Source organism: Agelaius tricolor, unplaced genomic scaffold, assembly GCF_023055355.1.
Source record: "Agelaius tricolor isolate 1412-34295 unplaced genomic scaffold, bAgeTri1.0.p SCAF_3, whole genome shotgun sequence".
In the NCBI taxonomy this organism is placed as follows: Eukaryota; Metazoa; Chordata; class Aves; order Passeriformes; family Icteridae; genus Agelaius; species Agelaius tricolor.
This window is the reverse complement of record NW_027269263.1, coordinates 24,938,310-24,956,354: the sequence shown is the minus strand read 5'-3', so window position 1 is coordinate 24,956,354 and position 18,045 is coordinate 24,938,310. Positions and strand designations below refer to the sequence as shown.

General features: G+C 34.7%; 1 protein-coding gene across 1 annotated transcript in view; it reads left to right on the top strand.

Annotated features, from left to right (window-relative positions):
* The window catches only part of CFAP54 (cilia and flagella associated protein 54), a 104,013-nt gene that overhangs the window by 36,489 nt on the left and 49,479 nt on the right, over positions 1-18,045 (top strand). The window contains exons 24-35 of the mRNA XM_071423241.1: positions 940-1,082; positions 3,102-3,253; positions 4,218-4,369; positions 6,050-6,172; positions 8,185-8,325; positions 8,760-8,856; positions 11,648-11,737; positions 12,381-12,507; positions 13,236-13,329; positions 14,423-14,562; positions 16,116-16,334; positions 16,749-16,885. Coding sequence (XP_071279342.1) covers positions 940-1,082; positions 3,102-3,253; positions 4,218-4,369; positions 6,050-6,172; positions 8,185-8,325; positions 8,760-8,856; positions 11,648-11,737; positions 12,381-12,507; positions 13,236-13,329; positions 14,423-14,562; positions 16,116-16,334; positions 16,749-16,885 — 1,615 coding nt within the window. The remainder of the gene's footprint in view (positions 1-939; positions 1,083-3,101; positions 3,254-4,217; positions 4,370-6,049; positions 6,173-8,184; positions 8,326-8,759; positions 8,857-11,647; positions 11,738-12,380; positions 12,508-13,235; positions 13,330-14,422; positions 14,563-16,115; positions 16,335-16,748; positions 16,886-18,045) is intronic.

The window sequence follows — 18,045 nt, the reverse complement described above, 5'->3', positions numbered from 1 at the left end:
TTTCAATGGTTGTTCTAAAACTGCATCTGGTAACAGCTTGAGACCTTCTTGACGAAAGCTTGATAAGCACAAATCACAATTTTAACATAAAAATAGTATAGCTAAGTAAGTTCATTCTTAATTCAAAATTATTAAAAATGTCAGGTTAAGTGGAAAGGACTCAGTTTTCTTACCCATCTGTTTTACAGTCTGCATTTAACTTTTTTCTTTTTTTTTTTTTTTTTAATAAATTTTTTTTGGTTTTGTGGTTGAGACTAAGTACTAGAAATCAGCTTGTTAGTCATTATGGAATAAAAATGTTATTGAACTTAGCAGATATCAAAGCCAACCATTTTCATATTGAAATTAGTTTTGTAGTATCTTGTGAAAGACCACAAAGGTTGGCAGATAATTATAATTTTGTGTTCTTACAAAAGGATATTTAAAACAGATTGTGACACAGAGAAAAGTGAAATTGTTTAGCCCTATAGATAGATCATGGGGAACAGTTAAAAGCTTTCCCAAAATATTCCAGTGTAAGATGTATCCATGACAATTTATGCCTATTTATTTGACTTAGTTTACGTCCTGTTATTCAGAGCAGAAGGGCATTCTGCAGTGTTAGCAAAAGAAAAGTGAACCTAGATGAATTTATTTATATGCCTTCAAGAACTGCAGCACAATACCTGTAAAGTTTTCCACACAGGGCTGTTAGAGCATTTGTCAGCAGTCAAAGAACCCCTCTGCTTTCTCTGATGCTGAATCTGAACCACACTAATAATAGTCAAGTCCAATTATTGCTGCATGTATTTTATTCAACTGTGTTGGGATATTCTTAGAGAAATTGTAAATTTACAATTTACAATGTTATGGGGTTTTGAAATCTTATTGATCCTGTAATTTTGTCTGGCTTGGTTATTCCATGAGCATGTCAACTCACTGGTTTTTTTTTTTTTGTAGGTAGCCTATCAGATGGGCAACTTCAGATTAGCCAGAGCAGTATTTTCACCAATGTGGGATTACTTTGTTTCAGAGTCTTTTCCACAGCCTCCCAATGCAGCTGTAATTTCTGCAAGTAGTCATTTCACTATATCTGAAAAAAGGTAATTGGTAAAACAAAATTAAAATAGTAATTAATTATTTATCTTTTTTTAAAATTATAGATGTGCACATTTTATTTAGAAGAGTTTCAAGTTGTGGAATTTTGTTCAGGCTTGTGATGTGAAAAACGTTCTGGAAAAAAGGTTTATAATTAGCAGAGGATTTTGGTTATTTTTGGCACTGCTAACATTTACACACCTAATTCTTTGTAATGGCTGTTTTCTTAAGATAATTGTGAAACATTTCCAAAGTGGGTACGAGTTTTGTGTGATGCATTTTCACATGCAAAATGTATCATATGCGCTGGGTGCTTGACTTTCCAATTAAGAGAGCAATAGATCTCACAAATTGTGAACAATATGTCAAGAACCCCAACCAAAACAGGTAAATTGTTGCTAATTTTGTTTTGGGATAGCTATAAAATGTGTCAATAATCTTTGCATATGCTAAAGGTCTTTAGAGATATTTAAAATGAATTATTTTATGAAAAAATTTCAAATGATCAACCATAATTATAGAAGTTTTTCATCACCCAGCTAGAAATTTTGTGGTTACATTTACTGAAGTTCAATAGATCTGGGTTCAGAAATACATCAAAACTGAATTTATTCCCAGATAAAAGATATTTTTCTGCAGTAATAGATGTGAAATATTATAAGAAAAATAGTTTTATATGTAAGTCAGCTATTTATGATTTGGTAATGAATTAACATCCAATATAGCTGAATACAAATAATCAACTTCAGTGTCTGCCCTTCAAGTGCCACCACATGTCTGATACCAGGCATACAAATGCACCAAGGGTTACATGCTATAGCCATAGTAGCACTTGGGATTTACAGTCTATGGGCTGCATTGATGCTGCCAGAAAATCAGTATATATTCTATTTCATGACTGTGTGGGTTTTTTTTAATCTATCCCTGGCCAGGAAACAGAGCAGGAATAATCATTGTGCTGTTGTCTGCATTTTTTTTTGTCATTACTATTTTTTCTTAAGTAATTTTTTAACACATCCAGCTCTAGAGATAACATTGTAATAAGTCTATTTTCAGATAAATCAGATGAAGACAGAACATTTTAAGCAGCTGTGCAAAGCAGAATTTTTATTTTCTGGCCAAGCCCCCCACTCCCCCTTTTTTTTTTTTTTTTAATTAACACGGAAGATTCTCGCTGCTGTGGTATCAGGCAGTTTCAGGTTTACTGAGCAGTAGGTAAGAAATTGGACTCGCTAAAGGGACAGCAGAGGGAGCCTGAAGGAAAGGAAACCTGTTTTTCCAGCTAGAAGCCCTGGTGGTGGTATCTTGGTAATGTCAAGTGAGTGAATGTGTCTATTTGATCTTACTTCTCCAGTTTCAGTCTCTTTCAGGAAATACAATCGAGAAGAAGAAGGAATTTATTTCTTTTACTTCAAAATCATAGGATTTTTCCTGTAGCAAAAATATTAAAAATACAGCAAGTGCAAATGCTCCTCTGTCCCCAGGGAAGGGGGAATAAAAAAAAGCCAACCAAAAAATATTTTGACAGAGAAGCAGGCAAAAGAGAAGAGATTCTTTTGAGACTTGTAATACAAGACATAAGTGTTGAAAAGGAGTCTGTTAGTAATTCTTAGCAATGGACTTCACAACTGTGTTTGTGTCATTGTCAGAATACAGAAGAACAATGTATAAAAGGAGACAGTGAAGACAAATAAGCTGTAGCATCTGAAGCTTTCAGACAGTTCAAAATAAGTTTCACTGGATTAGATGATGCAAATAAGGAAAAGTTGTCTTAGATTAGTAGAAAGTGGATAGCAATTTCAAAAGAAGTAATATTTTTATTTATTTAGGTTTTAATTTAGAAGTTTTAGGCAAATTTTTCAGCTTTATATGTAGGTCTTATTTCTAGAAGAAGTTATAGTAATCTATTTTGTCCATAATTTTAAAACTAATGACTTCATTTTATTATAATGCAGTGTCAGGCATGCAAGATCTCAATGATAATTAACGTGCTTTTACTCTTCTTTTGCTTTTGTGTTTGGTAGGTTACATTTTGAAGCTGTATCTCAGACTTCTCCTATTACCTTGCACCTCTTTTTGAGGAATATATTTGCTGTTTCTGACATTAATGTCATGGAAGGAGCACTCTTCTGTGATTCCATCTGTTCCAATGAGATATTTTATAAGGAGCAAGTAGGTGTGGTTTAAAATAATATACTGGATTTGATTTTACTTTTTCATCAGCTTTATTTCATCATTGTAAGATAGATGTGGCAATCAACTAATCCTATTTACAGAATACTCCATTTTCTGTGGGTTACATGGCCTTTTTTTCTGAAGTATTTCAGAAGCTGTTGGTTATTTACATCCTGCTGGAATGATGGTTTCTGAATCAGTTATTGCCTAACCAAAGCACACTGATTGCTACTGAGGAAGGATTGTTCTTGACTTCAGTGGTGGTAGACTATAATATAAGAAAGAAGTATAATAAATGTTATTTTTGTCCCCCTTGAATATTTTAAATTTTCAACATTTGTGCTATGTAATACATGTTTTTTAATTAAGATGTGACTTCTCACAGGGTTTAATGGTTTTAATATAGTAATATTTTATTTCAGTGTTTTTTATAGTATAATGGCATGTTAATGACAAAAAACACCCTTTTTTACTTGGATAGTCAAATTTGCCTCCTGTTTTATTGCATTCCTATTTTATTTATTTCTTTGCTGAAGTACTTGTAAAAAATGTGAGCAGTTGATTACTCTGTGACTTTACAAGATGAACTTTCACTTGCAAGGACTGCAACAGATAACTTGAAGGGAAGGGAAGGATTTATCCTTCCCTTACCGATTCTGAGAGGCTAGCATGTGAAATTTCCACTGCACATAGTTTGAGGTTATTAATCAGCCTCAATTTGTAAATTATATGGGCAAACTCAGAGGGCACAATTAGATCAAGAGCAATCATTTCCTTTAGTATCAGGAATAATGTGTTTTTTAATGTACTTCTAACAGGTGTGAATTTAAATTCCTTCTTAAACTTTCATCTTACTTGCTGCTTATCCTGCTTTTTAAACTGCAGGAACATCTGTCTTCCACTCTCAAATGGTTTAACAACAGAATGAATATTTAAATCAAAATGTGTTTTTCTTTTACAGGTAGCTAGATTAGCAGAATGTGAAAGAATGACTGTGGCAATTGAACTTAGCAACTGGTTGAATGATCCAAGTTATGCACTGCAGTCTGTTGTACAATGTTATGGTCTCCTCGCCCCACTTATTTATCACAAGATTTTTTCGGTGCCAGTAGTTCAGGTGAGAGCATTTTAAGACAAAGCAGCTGTCAGGTCCTGCACTTATAGTGATTAAAATTAAACTTATAGTAGGCAGTACAGTTGGAGAGCTAAATATCTAGGCTGTGACTTGCTTATAGCTGATGAAAGAAAAGCCTTTTAGAATTTTATTCGTCCCCAATGCATCTAAGTTCCATGTAAGCTGCACACATTCTGCTCTCAGATATGGTGAAGTAACTGCAGAGTATCAATTGTTTCTTTAGGGTGATTGTTGGTATTTTAAACTGTAGCAGAAATTACAATGTAATTTCTACTTGAAAGTTATTTGCAGGCGGCAATTTTGAGGAAAGAAAAGCAGCATTTGCCTGTGGTTTCTTTTGTTTGGTTGTTGGTTGGTTTGTTGTGCTTTTTTTTTTAAATTCAGAATGTTTGCTTCATATACAGTTTTGTTTTCTTCTTAAGGAAAAGAAAGCTATTCAGTGTTTTGACAATGCAGTCTTTAGTTTTCAGGCATGAGTTCCTTTCCAGAAGCAAGCACCTTCTCTTCAAAAACAGAATACATTTTATGAAGCAGCAGATGTGGTTTTTAGATTCAGCAAGCATACAGTAGAAAGATGCAAATCTTTTTCCTGTAATTAGGTAGCCTTTTTAGGTAGCAGCAATAAGAGTATGTTGGCTCTGTGAGAAAGGATGAGGTGACCGCACTGCAGGTGAAGCACAGACCAGCAGCATCTGAATTTGGCAGACAGAGAAGGCTGCTGGTAAGAGGATCCAAGGCAGTCCAGGGAATGTGAGGTTATTGGGCTGGCCCAGGGTCCATCCAGGAGAAAAAGTCAGGAGGTGCAGGAATTGAAGCCAGAGGCTGGAGACAAGGCTAGAGCAGAGGCCCAAGGTCCATCCAGGAGAAAGAACTCAAGACCAATGGAGCAACATCACAGCTCAAGCAGGGACTGAAGGCTTGTGCCTGAGCTTGACAGAGGGTATGAGGGGAGGTCTCAAATGAGGATGCTCAGGGAAGGACTGCTGGGACACTTAGGGCCCTGTTAAGTTTTCAGGAGTGATTAGGGGAAAAAAAAAAATCTATTTGAATACAGGGATAGCTTCTTGCTTAAGATGCTGTTGGCTGTGGTGTCCTGCTAAAGGTACAGCTAGCCACTGGAAATGGCTCCTCTTTCAGATTTCTTAAGTAAAGTGAAAAATAATTTCCACAAATTATAGCCACAAAAATAATTTCCACCAAAAATAGCCACAAGTTCTTTTCATTTCTGATGGACAAAATTGGGGAAAGAAGTATTTTATTTTTACAACATACTGGAAATATTTTTTTTTCATTTGAAATCTTTGCCATCTCAATATATTTTCAAACAGTCCTCCAGTAGGATTATATTATCTCACTGAATTAAACATTCTTGGATTCCATGTTAGTTAAATCAGTAAAAATATCCATCATGTATCTGTATATTAATATCTGGGATTTTATGTGAACATGAAATTTATTCCAAAAGACTGTGGTTGAAATCTTGACACTGTTCAATTAAACAGAAATTTAATTATTGGCATTTGTACAACTAATGTTTTATCCTATGCATTAGATTTCAAAGTATTTTTAAAGTTCGTCATGAAATACAGTGGGCTGTACAGAGGTACCAGCTTGAAAGTATGCTCTAGACTCCAATTTTTGTTTTAACCCTTGTATTTACAGATCCTCATTAAATGCTTGGCTGTCCTCCAAGAAATTCCAAGTTCTACTTTGCAAAGGAGACAGGAAGGATGTTATGACAGTATTCAGCATATGATAGCTTGTGCTTCATATCATACAGCAAAGGTATGGTGTGAATTTTTGTGCTTACATCTTAATTTGAGATACGGCTCTTGTCATTTAGGGAAAAAAAGAGATTTAGTAAGCTGGCCTTCAGAATGATATCTTACAGAACCAGCAATCTTAAATAGTAAAGGCATACAAACATTTATTAGTATCTTTTGAATCAGTGCATTTTTCTTACAATGACATTTTGCCTTTTTAGTATTTATTCAGAAAATAGTCTAAAACTATTAGTCCATGTCATTAGATCTACATTTTATATAATTATGTGTAATTTTATATTTAAGCTAGTACTATTTTCAGTAAGACATACATGTAATATATGTTTAAAAGTTTATTTATTGCAAAAGCCATATTTGTAGTTTTAATCAGATTAATATATCTGTTTTAGTTGCTAATTAGATACAAGAGACTTTATACTGTTTAGTCATGCATGCTGGCAAAAGTAAAAACACCTTGACTTTCAACTGTAATATAAATCTGTAGATGACATTTATGATTCAGATACTCAATCTGTTTAGTGAGATAAGGAGAAACATGGTACTGGATGTTTTTCCCTCATGTATAGGGAGATGCTGCAGTTAATTACTCACAATTATAAATGTGTGATACTGAAAAAGTCAGCTTTCCTCTAGCTTTGAGGAATCAACTAAGAGCCCATACTGAAGCTGAGCTGTGGCTAAGGATTTGAGAGATTGCCCCATGCTGGTGATTCCTCAGCTTGGTATTTGTAGGAGCTGAATCTCCATGCTAACCTCACAAGACCAGATCCGTACCAAATAACCCAAAAAATGCTCTGCAAGGCCAGCAGGGCTGTGAGGCCAGGAGCCAAGGGCAGTGCCATGGCTGGCAGAGCAGCACCCGGTATTGAGGTTCAGCCAGGCATCCAGATTATCAGGCAAATTTGTGGTGATGAGGCAGGTCAGATTTGAAGCTGGGAAGTCAGTCCACAGGTGAGGATAAGGCCTGGTGAGGTGGCTAGGGTCAGATAGCGCCCAGCAGGCTGGTCCATCATGATGGAACAGTCTGAGGTCAAGCTCAGAAGTTGGTCCATGAGCCACGTGCCCAGTCTAGTGGATCTATTGTCACACCCAGGCATGACTTGCACCAGGCTGGAGACCAACATTACTGCCATATAGGAGCCAGCAGGGACTGTAGGCTTAGACTTGAGCTGAGAGGGAGCTCCTGGCCCCACAGGCATAGGCCCCAGGTGAATGCTATCAGAGCCAATAAAGCCTATTAGAAGCCTTGAAACCTTGATTAGGTGTTTATTTGTTGGATTCCTCAGCTAATTGACTACCACTTATATTGGTGATTTTTTTCCCTTAGAGATAGCATTTTAACAGGATAACATACAGAATAGCAAAGAGAATGAGTGAATTGAAAATGCTTCTCATTAAAGCAGGGTATATATTTTTTCTTTTGACTTACAGTCAGGTCATGTACTGTGTTTATCCTAAGGTAATCTGTACACTTAGGATCACAAAGGCAAAGATCCTAATGTGAAGTTAGCTTGCACATAGTAGAAGCACTTGGGCCTTTTGATCTCTATCTAAAGAAGATAAAGCCATTGAAAAACATTTGCTACACTGTTAATTTATAAATTTTGCAATTTAAAAATAAATTTCACCAGTTCTTTCAATACAATTGGGATTTTAAAAAGTGTGCTTGATACCAGAGAGGCAAATAAGGATCATTTAGTTATCCTTTATGTTCTTTGATAGTAGTACTGCCTGAGAACAGGGAGGGTGTCAATCACAGCAATAGATATTTCTGGGTAAATCTTTCTATTCTCTGAGGGATAGGCTAAGCAGAATAGAACACATAGATAACATCTGCAATTCCAATTATTTTACATGTCTACAGTCCTGGGATTTTTTATTAACAGAAACTTGCATATTGAGTAATTAATTTATATTTATAATATTCATGCATTTTGACAATTATGAGTAGACAGTAATGAATATTACATATCATATAAACAAAAACTTGTATAACAGATTATTCTTTTATAGGTACTACATTCATGGAAAGAGTATGAACTTTCAGCAATTATCATTAACTATGGGAAAAAGTTGTTGATCTCACCAGGAGTTTCACCTGGCCAGTCAGGAGATGTGAAAACTGAAGAAACACGCACTGGCAAAGCAGTAAAAGTAGTTGCTCTGGTTTTTAATTTTTCTTTTCTCTAAATTCTGTATTCTATTATTTTGAAGACTAGATCTATTAATTTTTTTGTTCTAGAATCATAGAATGGTTTATATTGGAAGGGACCTCAAAGATCATCCAGCTCCAACCCCCAGCCTTGGGCAGGGACACCTTCTACTAGACCGATTTGCTCAGTGCCCCATCCAGCCCAGTCTTGAACACCTCTGGAGATTGGGAGTCCCCATGCTTGACAAAATATACTGTGCCAAAAAAGTCATGAACATAATTTCTATTTCATCAGAAAAGAAAAATAATACAATATTGATGAAATTATAAGATATAGATTTAGAAGACTTGTGAACTAAGCTAGATTCCACTATGGACAAGCTGGTTTTAGTTAAGTTAAAGCTAAGCTTTCATAACAAAGTATTCAATATTTCAGAGACGTTCCTCAAGGGCATCCCATTTAGCTGCAATGGCAAAAGCAGCAGAAAATCTAAATTCTCTTGAATCAAGTCTACTCAAACTGACAGAACCAGGTGGGTGTACTGTTGAAACACATCTTACCTTTGTCTATGGAGTTTTCTATTGCTTGTTTGAAAAAACTACATTTACTGAAGAAGTACTTTTATTTCTTATATCTTCCATGATGACTCAACCAAAGCAATAATGATCTTGGTAATGATCACCTGGTGATGATGTGTGCATTCATATTTTTGTAATTTCCACTGGAACACTCATTTCTTCTTTAAAAGGAATATTCCTTTGTGAACAATTCTGCAAATCTTTATGTTCTTCCAATCTGTTTAAATTGGATTCCATGTTATTTAGGCTTGCTTTATCTTTTTAATTCAGAAAATGCAGTGGCAATGACCACTGTCCATTTATAGCTTGTCTTAATACCCCACCAATGCTAGTAGTAATGACCACTGCTGGAAGTTTTAGTGGAGAAAACTCTCCCTGAAGAAAGTTAACAGAAATTGTTCTTTTTGTGAGGGAATTGCATGCATGCTAGTATTTAACTAGCTTTTAACTTGGGAATGAATAAACATATTTTGAAGTATCTTGGATTCTGGATCAAGCACAATAATTTTCTGGCTAATAATCCTGCCAAAGTTAGATGAATTAACAAGTAAGAATTATAAAGAAAATTTGGTTAGAACTTAATCTCAGAGACACCACTGATTGGTACTCCTTGAGATTGGTTAGAACTTAATCTCAGAGACACCTCTGATTGGTACCTGGATAGAATGGTAGAGTAGTATAGGTTGGAAGGTATTTATTCCATCCCCCTTCTCAAAACAGGTACAATTACATCAGCTTGCTCTGAGGCTTGTCCAGTCAAGTTTTGAATCTTTCTGAAGAAAGAGATTTCATAACCTTTATGGGCAACCTGTTCTGATAGTTAACCACTCTTATGGTTAGAGAGGTTTTCTTTAGATGTCTTTGGAATTTTCTGATTTCTGGCTTGTTTCAATTACCTGTTGTGCTGTCAGTGAGGAGAGTCTGTCTCCACATTCTGTATTTCTCCTGTTAGGTAAGTATAGATTCCTCTTAGCCTTCTCTTCCTAAGACTGAAGAAACCCAGTTCCCTGAGCCTTTTCATGCACTATAGCTCATTGTCATCTTGTCTGTCCTTCTCTCAACTTTGCTATGTTGGTATCTTGTACTACAGTGCCCAAACCCAGGCACAGTAACCTAGATGTGGTCTCACATCTATTTTAGTGCTGAATAGAGGGGACTAGTCATGTCCCCTGACCTGCTGGCCATGCTGTTTCTAGTATAGCTCAGTATGCAGCTGGCCTTTACTGCAAGACCACACTCCTCATGTTCTAGTTATCATCCATCACCTCTGTACATGCATTTGTTCAGAAGAGAAAGTATTCTTGTGAAAAATAGGATAAGGAGTGATGGAAAAATTCCATTAATCTGTGCAATAATCCTTCATTTTTGCTCACATTGATGCCTGCATTCCTGCAGAACAAGTCACATAAGGAAAGAATTCTGTAAGTTAATTGACAATCATATTGATTAATTAATAGAAAGTTCAATTAATAGATTGATCAGTTAGAAAAAACCCACATTTTCAGTAGCTGGCAAATAATTGATCACTAAAGTCTGCTGTGTTGTTGAAATAGCCTATTTGTCAATCGTTTCAGGATACAAACTGAGAAGAAGCCTTTTGGTGTGGCCATGCAAAGCTTACAGCTGTCCTTACAAATATGTATTAATGGTTTAGGACAATGTGCATGCCTGTAGGGCATGCTGTTAAAAGCGTTTGTCATAGGAAATCCTTATAATTGGATCAACACTTAGCATTCCATTAATGATAGTCTACAAGAAAAATGGAAAAGAGCTGAATCTGCTTCTTTCAAAAGAAGAGAAAACCAAAATATTTCACATGCAGTACAATTTAAATTCTGAAATTTCAAATATTTTCCCATAAAAAAAAATTTGGGACATATTTTTCTTTGTGAAAATGCTTATTTGGAGCAACATATTTTTGAACTTGTCAAATGGGAGAGAGTACTAAGAAAGGGTGTCCTAAAAAGAAAATTTTTAAAAGTCTGCTTTTCCTGCTGGCTGTCCTACTTAGTTGGACATTATTTACATTCAACAGATCTAAACTGACTGCTCTCACTGGAGGTTGTAGCTATTGATCCACAATTACAACTGGTTGCAGAGTGCATTTTTAATCTTGCTTTTTTCAGGGATTTGCTGCATTGATGTTTTTCAACCACAGGACTTGTCTAAGCACAAAATTTGTAGATTATTTTTCTTTATGAAGGAAAAATAACAAGTAGTATGTGTAACATTGTTTTGGTGCTTGTTAGCTGGTAATGTTTAATCAGCTGTTGTGTTTAACTGCCAGAAACTTGAATCCAAGTTATTGTCCTATATATTCTATATACTGTCCATATCTGTGTATTCTATATAAAGTATATTATTTATAGAATATAACTGAATTTCTATTCATCTATTTTTGTAAATATTTAGCTTAAGAAAAAAGAATCCACTACCTACTTACATTATCCATATGCAGAGCATGAATGTAAGCATTAGTCAATAGCAGTATCATGGGAACAGTTCTTGCTGTATAGCCTTAAATACATTTTTGTCATGTCCTTTCTGCACATTCTTCTCCACATATGATTTTCATGGCTCTTTATTAGACGTCTGATGAACTCCAAACATCCTCTCTCATGACAGTGAGAGATTTAAAAGCAAACTCTGTGCTAGAGAAGGATTTTTTTTGTCAGTTATAAGTGGAGTTTTTATTGTATGTTCTTCCTGCTTTTCATAATGGATTTCATTTGGTTATTGATGCAGGTCCTGGAACACAGCTTACAGGAAAGGAATCTCCTTTGTTACTCTACCCTGTAATTTCGTGTTGGCCATCAGACCGTGCTTATCGAGAAGGTAGGGTAGTTGCTGTTTATATAAATTGTAAGGGCTCCTTTACTTCAGAAAGTTGCCAGTTTAGCAATCTCATTCTTGCTTGGAATAAGCTCTTGGGAATGTTAACTTCATTTGGTTCTCAAATATACAAAATCAAGTGAACCATAGCTTATAAAAAGTTCTCACTATAAACACATAGAGAATTGAATGCAACCAATTATTTGGGGTGTTCATGCTAAGTATATAAAATATTAATATTTTAAATTGAATCATGTATGTTTTCTAATAACCTTAGAAACAAGTAAATTTAAAAAATGTGCCAAATTTTTCAAAGATTCTCTTTGTATGGAATGTTCTTTCAAAATTGAGGTACCCCATTTCCACATTAAATTATTTCACTGGAAGAGGAATTCACAGAAATCACTGTCTCTATAATGTTTGTAATTCTAGGAGTGTATTAAATAGAATGAGCTTATGATTCTGGATACCTAATCACAAGAAGCATTTAGCAACTGCCATTGTGTATCCCTGATTTTAGTGTCACTGTGAGTAGTACACAACATGACATAAATAAGTGCTTTGAGGCATACGTAGCTGGAATCCTAGCTGACTTCAGAATTCTGTTACTGCATAAACACCTGTGTTATTTGTTACTTTATTGCAGTGCTTAAATTCAAAGGCCACACACGTTTCCTTGAGTTCTTCGTTCAACTTTTGCACAAAGTCATGAATGAAGAGAAGTTTCAGAGTGTTCTGGAGTGGGCAGAGAGTGTGGAAAATAACTTGAAAAGGTAGATCTCTGTTACAGTAGTAGTGAAAAACTACTGCTTAGGCTCATGAGAGTCACATTTACAAAAGAAACTCTAAGTTGTACCCATTAGAAGACCCATTGGGAGTAATTTCCATGACTCCTAGGCTGCAGAAGTTCCATGAACATGGATTACACAGCTGTTATTATGGGGTGGTGGCATAGCTTGGGAAGCTATGATGGGTTAAATCAAAAGCAAACTGATCAGGGCCTACTATAGTGTCAAAAAAATCTGTGGGGAAAAGATAAATGGAGCCAAATTGTAGACACTTACCTGAGAAGATCCCATTTTTTAAAAAACACATCAGTATTTCTAAAATATGAAAGGCAAATAATCAGTGAAAATGAGAAATATATATTTAGGGAACAGGAATTGTGGTTACAAGAGACCAAAACAGTAGGATGTGAAGAAATTATTTGCAAAATTCTGTAGTGTAATTTGGGTAATGAAGAAAATTTTGGATTTTACTAGGCATTAGGAAGGTAATAGAGTTGTTACTCACAAATTCAGATTTCTGTAATAAACCTTGAAAATTAACACTTCCTATTTTCTTAAGAGGATGAAGGAGAGTCTTTTGAATTTAAAACTGCAAATGAAATAGGAATTGCATGATGTGCTCTATATGTTCCCAAAGATAATCTTATACTACTATGAAAGGAGTTTAACATGATGATTATTATGATGATGATTTTAAAAATATTTTTCATCAGGAGGAATGAGAGCTTCCTCGGTACTGATGGAATTTCAGCACAAGCAAGATCTCTCACTCTGGGAGAAAGCACAAGTGCTGCAGAAGTTCAGAAAGTGAGTTTTATTTTTAAGGAGTTATGTGTTTTTACTGGGTAGCAATACCATAAGAACAAAAGAAATTTTCAAAAATTGTCTCATAAAAATCTCATCTCGAGATATCCACAGTTCCTAAAATTTGGGATACAAACTCTAGTCCTCAGCTGACCTCTGCACTTCTAAAACCAGGAAGAAATGATGACATGGGATTCATCTGAAAGACCAACAATTGTGAGAATTTCAGATAAGTCAAAATAAAGAATTCTGAAATCAGAAGAAACTTGCCTTACCAACTCCCTTTAAAAGTTTTTATTGTATGTTCTTCCTGCTTTTCATAATGGATTTCATTTGATTATTGATGCAGGTCCTGGAACACAGCTTACAGGAAAGGAATCTCCTTTGTTACTCTACCCTGTAATTTCGTGTTGGCCATGGTGGCCTATTACCACATGGTGGTAATAGGAAGTGTCTTGGGTACCATCACATTCAGAAAAGGAGATCAGCTCAGGCCTTTTTGTACAATATGTACTTAGATTTTTTTTGTGAGTAATTGTTCATGGTTAACTCCTTGTGCAGATGTTCTAATTGCACAGTAAAGGCTTTTTGTTCAGAATTATTTTAAAATAATTTTTTACTTTTACTGGAAGATACTAATAATCTTAATGGATTTGTATTATTTTGCAGGAAGAGCTTTCTCCCTCATAATCCTCTAGTAATGTTGAAATATTGCTAGCATCTGAGATAGATTAGGAAAAGGGTTTTTCTGTCTTCATTTTTGCATTGCAAAGTTTTACTGTTTATAATATTAGGAAAAGAACTATCATTATTTCTGTGATGAAAACACTGGTATATGAAAGAAAATCTTTAGGGACCTGGCTGGCTTCTTTGTGTCAGGCCTTTGACATGTGCTTTCCAGAAAAATGGTGATGTTTTCTGGAATTTTTAAGTACTTCTTTTGCAGTCTTATTTTGACAACCATTTCCAGAATTTTTAAAAATATTCTGTTCCTACGTAAGCCAAACTGCTCTATACCTCAGGTGATTGATAATGTAGGTATAAATAATTATGTGAAGTATATTTAAGATTTTGACGCAAGACTTTTTTTTTAAAGGGAAAGAATACCTCACCTTCAGGGAAACCAAAGGCATCACCTTCAAAGAAACCAACAAAACAAGCTATGCCTAAGAAAGGACCTCTCAGAGAGTATTTAATGAAAAATCCAGATACAATGAAATCTTCAGAAACACAAAAGTAAATGAACACAGTTTTCAGGCTTATATAGAGAAAAAAATATTTTGACTGAAATTTAGATTACAATTAAGTGTGTATTTTAGTTTTTATATTATAACAAAGAGACTAGTTTCTGCACAGTCCTCTCATTTTCCTGATGTACTTTAGTATAAAATTGGTTTCCACTCAATGAAACAAAATCTGTTGCATTTCGGTTTAATAGCTGTTAATGATTTCAAGTTTTTGTATTAATAATCAAAGATTGTATTTCAGTTGTGTTAGCTTGAGCATGTTGATTCATCAAGGTGGAAAAGCTCTGATAATCTGAGTATTTTAAGGCTTTTCAAACTGTGTTGAGGAGTTTATCTGTTACAAAGCTAATAAAAATATTTATTATTAAATAAATAACTTAATAGTAGTAGTAGTTTCAGAATGATTTTTGTGGACCTTGTGCTAGTCTTTTTGGACTATCTGTCTTGTAGCTTCCCCAGAACTGTTTTTTGAAAAAAAAAGTAATTCACCTCTTCTTTTGGCAGGTATTTGTTTATATTTGTTTAACTTGCCAATAACATTACCTTCTGACCTAAAAGAATGTGTAGTACTCATAACTTGGTCCTTTGGTCACTTACAGTAATTAGCAAATAGGAAACTATAAATATTTGCACATAAGCAATCATGTAACTGATTCTGGAACTGTCTTAAATAACCTAAAAAAAGTTTCCATATAATCTTCTAAATATTCACCTAAACCATCCAAAAATGTTATTATTCCTTCTTGACAGAAGAAACCCTACCTTACTCAAAATGATTTTCATGGCTTTCAGCAGAAGAGAGGATGTTTAACCTATCTTGGGTTTTTGTCAGCTACTCTTTTGTGTTTTACATAACAGTAATGCTGTATAATATAATCAAAATTGTATGTGGTATAATATTCTGCCCACATTTTTAAGGTGAAAAATAGGCAGAAAAATAATTTAGATTAATAAAGGAATCAGTTTACAGTTAATTTTTAAAAAATGAGATTTGGTTTGAATATAGCATTGTATGTTTGTCAAGTAATGCAGAATTTTTTCATCTCTCAGGGAAACCTTAAAAAACTTTGGCTGGAAATTAAAGGCAGGCATCCAGATTTGAAATACTATGTTCTTTTCATACTGAATGTGCTTCACTACCAAAGCAAAGCAATAATAAAAAGTTAAAATCCAGATTTATAGTATAATAGAAGACCCTCCTGAATTGACTTTGAAGCACATTATATTTGCTATAATAATCTGTACAATTCAGGGACAAATAACTTCAAAATGATCTAAACTCTTTAAAGTACTGAGACAATTATCTTATAGAAGCTGGTAAAATATAAAATGGGATTTATTGAGTGTTAAGTGCACGTAAAGAGGGAAAGCACAGTTGCTTTTCTTGATAAAGCAAAAGTCCTTTATTTAGAAATGTCATATGCTTATGCATATTAATCTGGAGAGAGGCAACAGAATATCCGTGTATCTTTAACAGGACTTTTTTTCTAGAGCTTCAAGAAAACAGTTTCATTTCTTGCTACTTCATATGTTTTGGTTTAGCAAAGCCAAGGATAAGTTGAAGAAATTGGCTCATGAAACCTTAGTGATGCTGCTGACTAAGTATGTAATCCGAAGTCACTTTTGTCAAATGTGTCTTGAAGAGATGCCCTGGAAGTCTCAGATGAATATCTATCTGGCCCTTGCACACTACCATCTATTTAAAAAGAACCTGGAAGGGCAATATAACATTGGAATTAGTGGTTCACAGCATCTGGACAGGTACATCTTACTGCACTATCAGTGATTGCTATTAATAGAGATTATTGTGTTATTGCTGTTACTGCAGACAGATCTGACATACAATATATATATTCATATTCATATGAACAGTTCAGCTTTCAAATACAAATTACTTGTTACTATGTAAAAAGTTTTGCTTTCCATCCTGTGGACATCAGGCACAGTTTTGGTTGCTAACTTCATTGATGAGATGAAAGCTTTGAAATATAACAAATACTAAGTTATTTTTTGGTTCCTTATAACATTTGGCTATCATTCATTATTTCTTATTTCTGAAGCTACTGGAAAGTAATCACTTCTGAGACACTGAATTTTGTGTATGTACATAAAAATTCTTTTTGATATCATATGTGGAGGGTTTTTTTGTGTTTTCTTCTTTCTCCCATTTTGCAGTTACAATATTTTGGATCCTGAGATATTCTCGTTAAACAATTCTGGCACTGTATTGGCAAGGGAAGCTGCAGATGATAACACAGGAAAACCAACTCCTTCTCTCCCTGAAAAGTCAGAAGAGACTGAAACCCAAACCTGTAAGAATTTTTATTGGTGCACGACTGAAATCAGTTTCAACTTAACTCTTTGTTTGTCTTGATTTCTGGCTCTCTTGACCTCCATCGTTAGTTGTCCACGTCACCTTTGGAAAAACAGTCACGCCAAGACATAGAAGATATTTCTAGGTTTCCTCCTATTGTCATCCATTTGTTTTGGCATACCTAGTATAACAGAAGTCATAGTAAGTGATGTGGCATATCTAATAATTCTGAGCATTGTTTTATGTATTAATAAATATGTTACATTTTATCACTTAGTTATTCTTTATTCTATAATTTATTAGTAAGTTTGTAAGTTGAAAAAAGAATAATGATACTAGCTTTAGGTTTGCAGATACCAGACTACCTACACATCTTAAATTGATAATATTTGGAATGATTCTGAATGCATTGATAATTTCTTTAAGTTTCTGAGGCTTGTAACTGATTGGTAGTTTCCTTTACATTTCCTAGCAGGTCAAAATTTCCCTGGGTCATTCTGTAAGTAGTTTTTAAAGTTACAGACTGAAGTTTATTATTATCTTTCAAATTATAAGTAGAATTTAATTTTCCTTCTCTACTGCTTTCTCCCCAGTGTTTCCTCTGTCAGAAGCTACCTCAGGAACAATTTATTTTCTACCACTTTTATTTAATTTCTCTGTGTTTCACATTTAACATTTATTATTATTCTAGCTATTTTTAATCTATGAGGTTCCAACAGGAGCCAAAGGGCTCCTATCTGTGGGTAATTGTAAATGCAGGACTTTGATTTCCTCAGATGTCAGTGGTAGTGTACAAGTCAGCACAAAGTCTGCATAGGCTCCAGAAGTTCAACAAGTAATCACAGGCCTGGTCTTTTCAATATCTCTTCAGGGACACATTCTTGCCATGGCAGTAAAGATCAAATTTCTCCTGTATTTCCATGTAGGACTTCCTTAGGGAAAATCAGCTGTCCTCTTTGCCTTCTCCAAGGAGGTGTGACAAGAACTAGCACTTGCATTTCTCTGTCTCACTGGTTCTCTCTGCAGCAGACTACTTTTACAGAAACACCTTTGCCTTGATGCTTACCAATCACTGAGACACACTGAAATTGGCTGAAACCTGATATAAGTCCTCTTTACTATCTCTGAGCATTTGCAGCAGTTATGCTTAAAAGAATT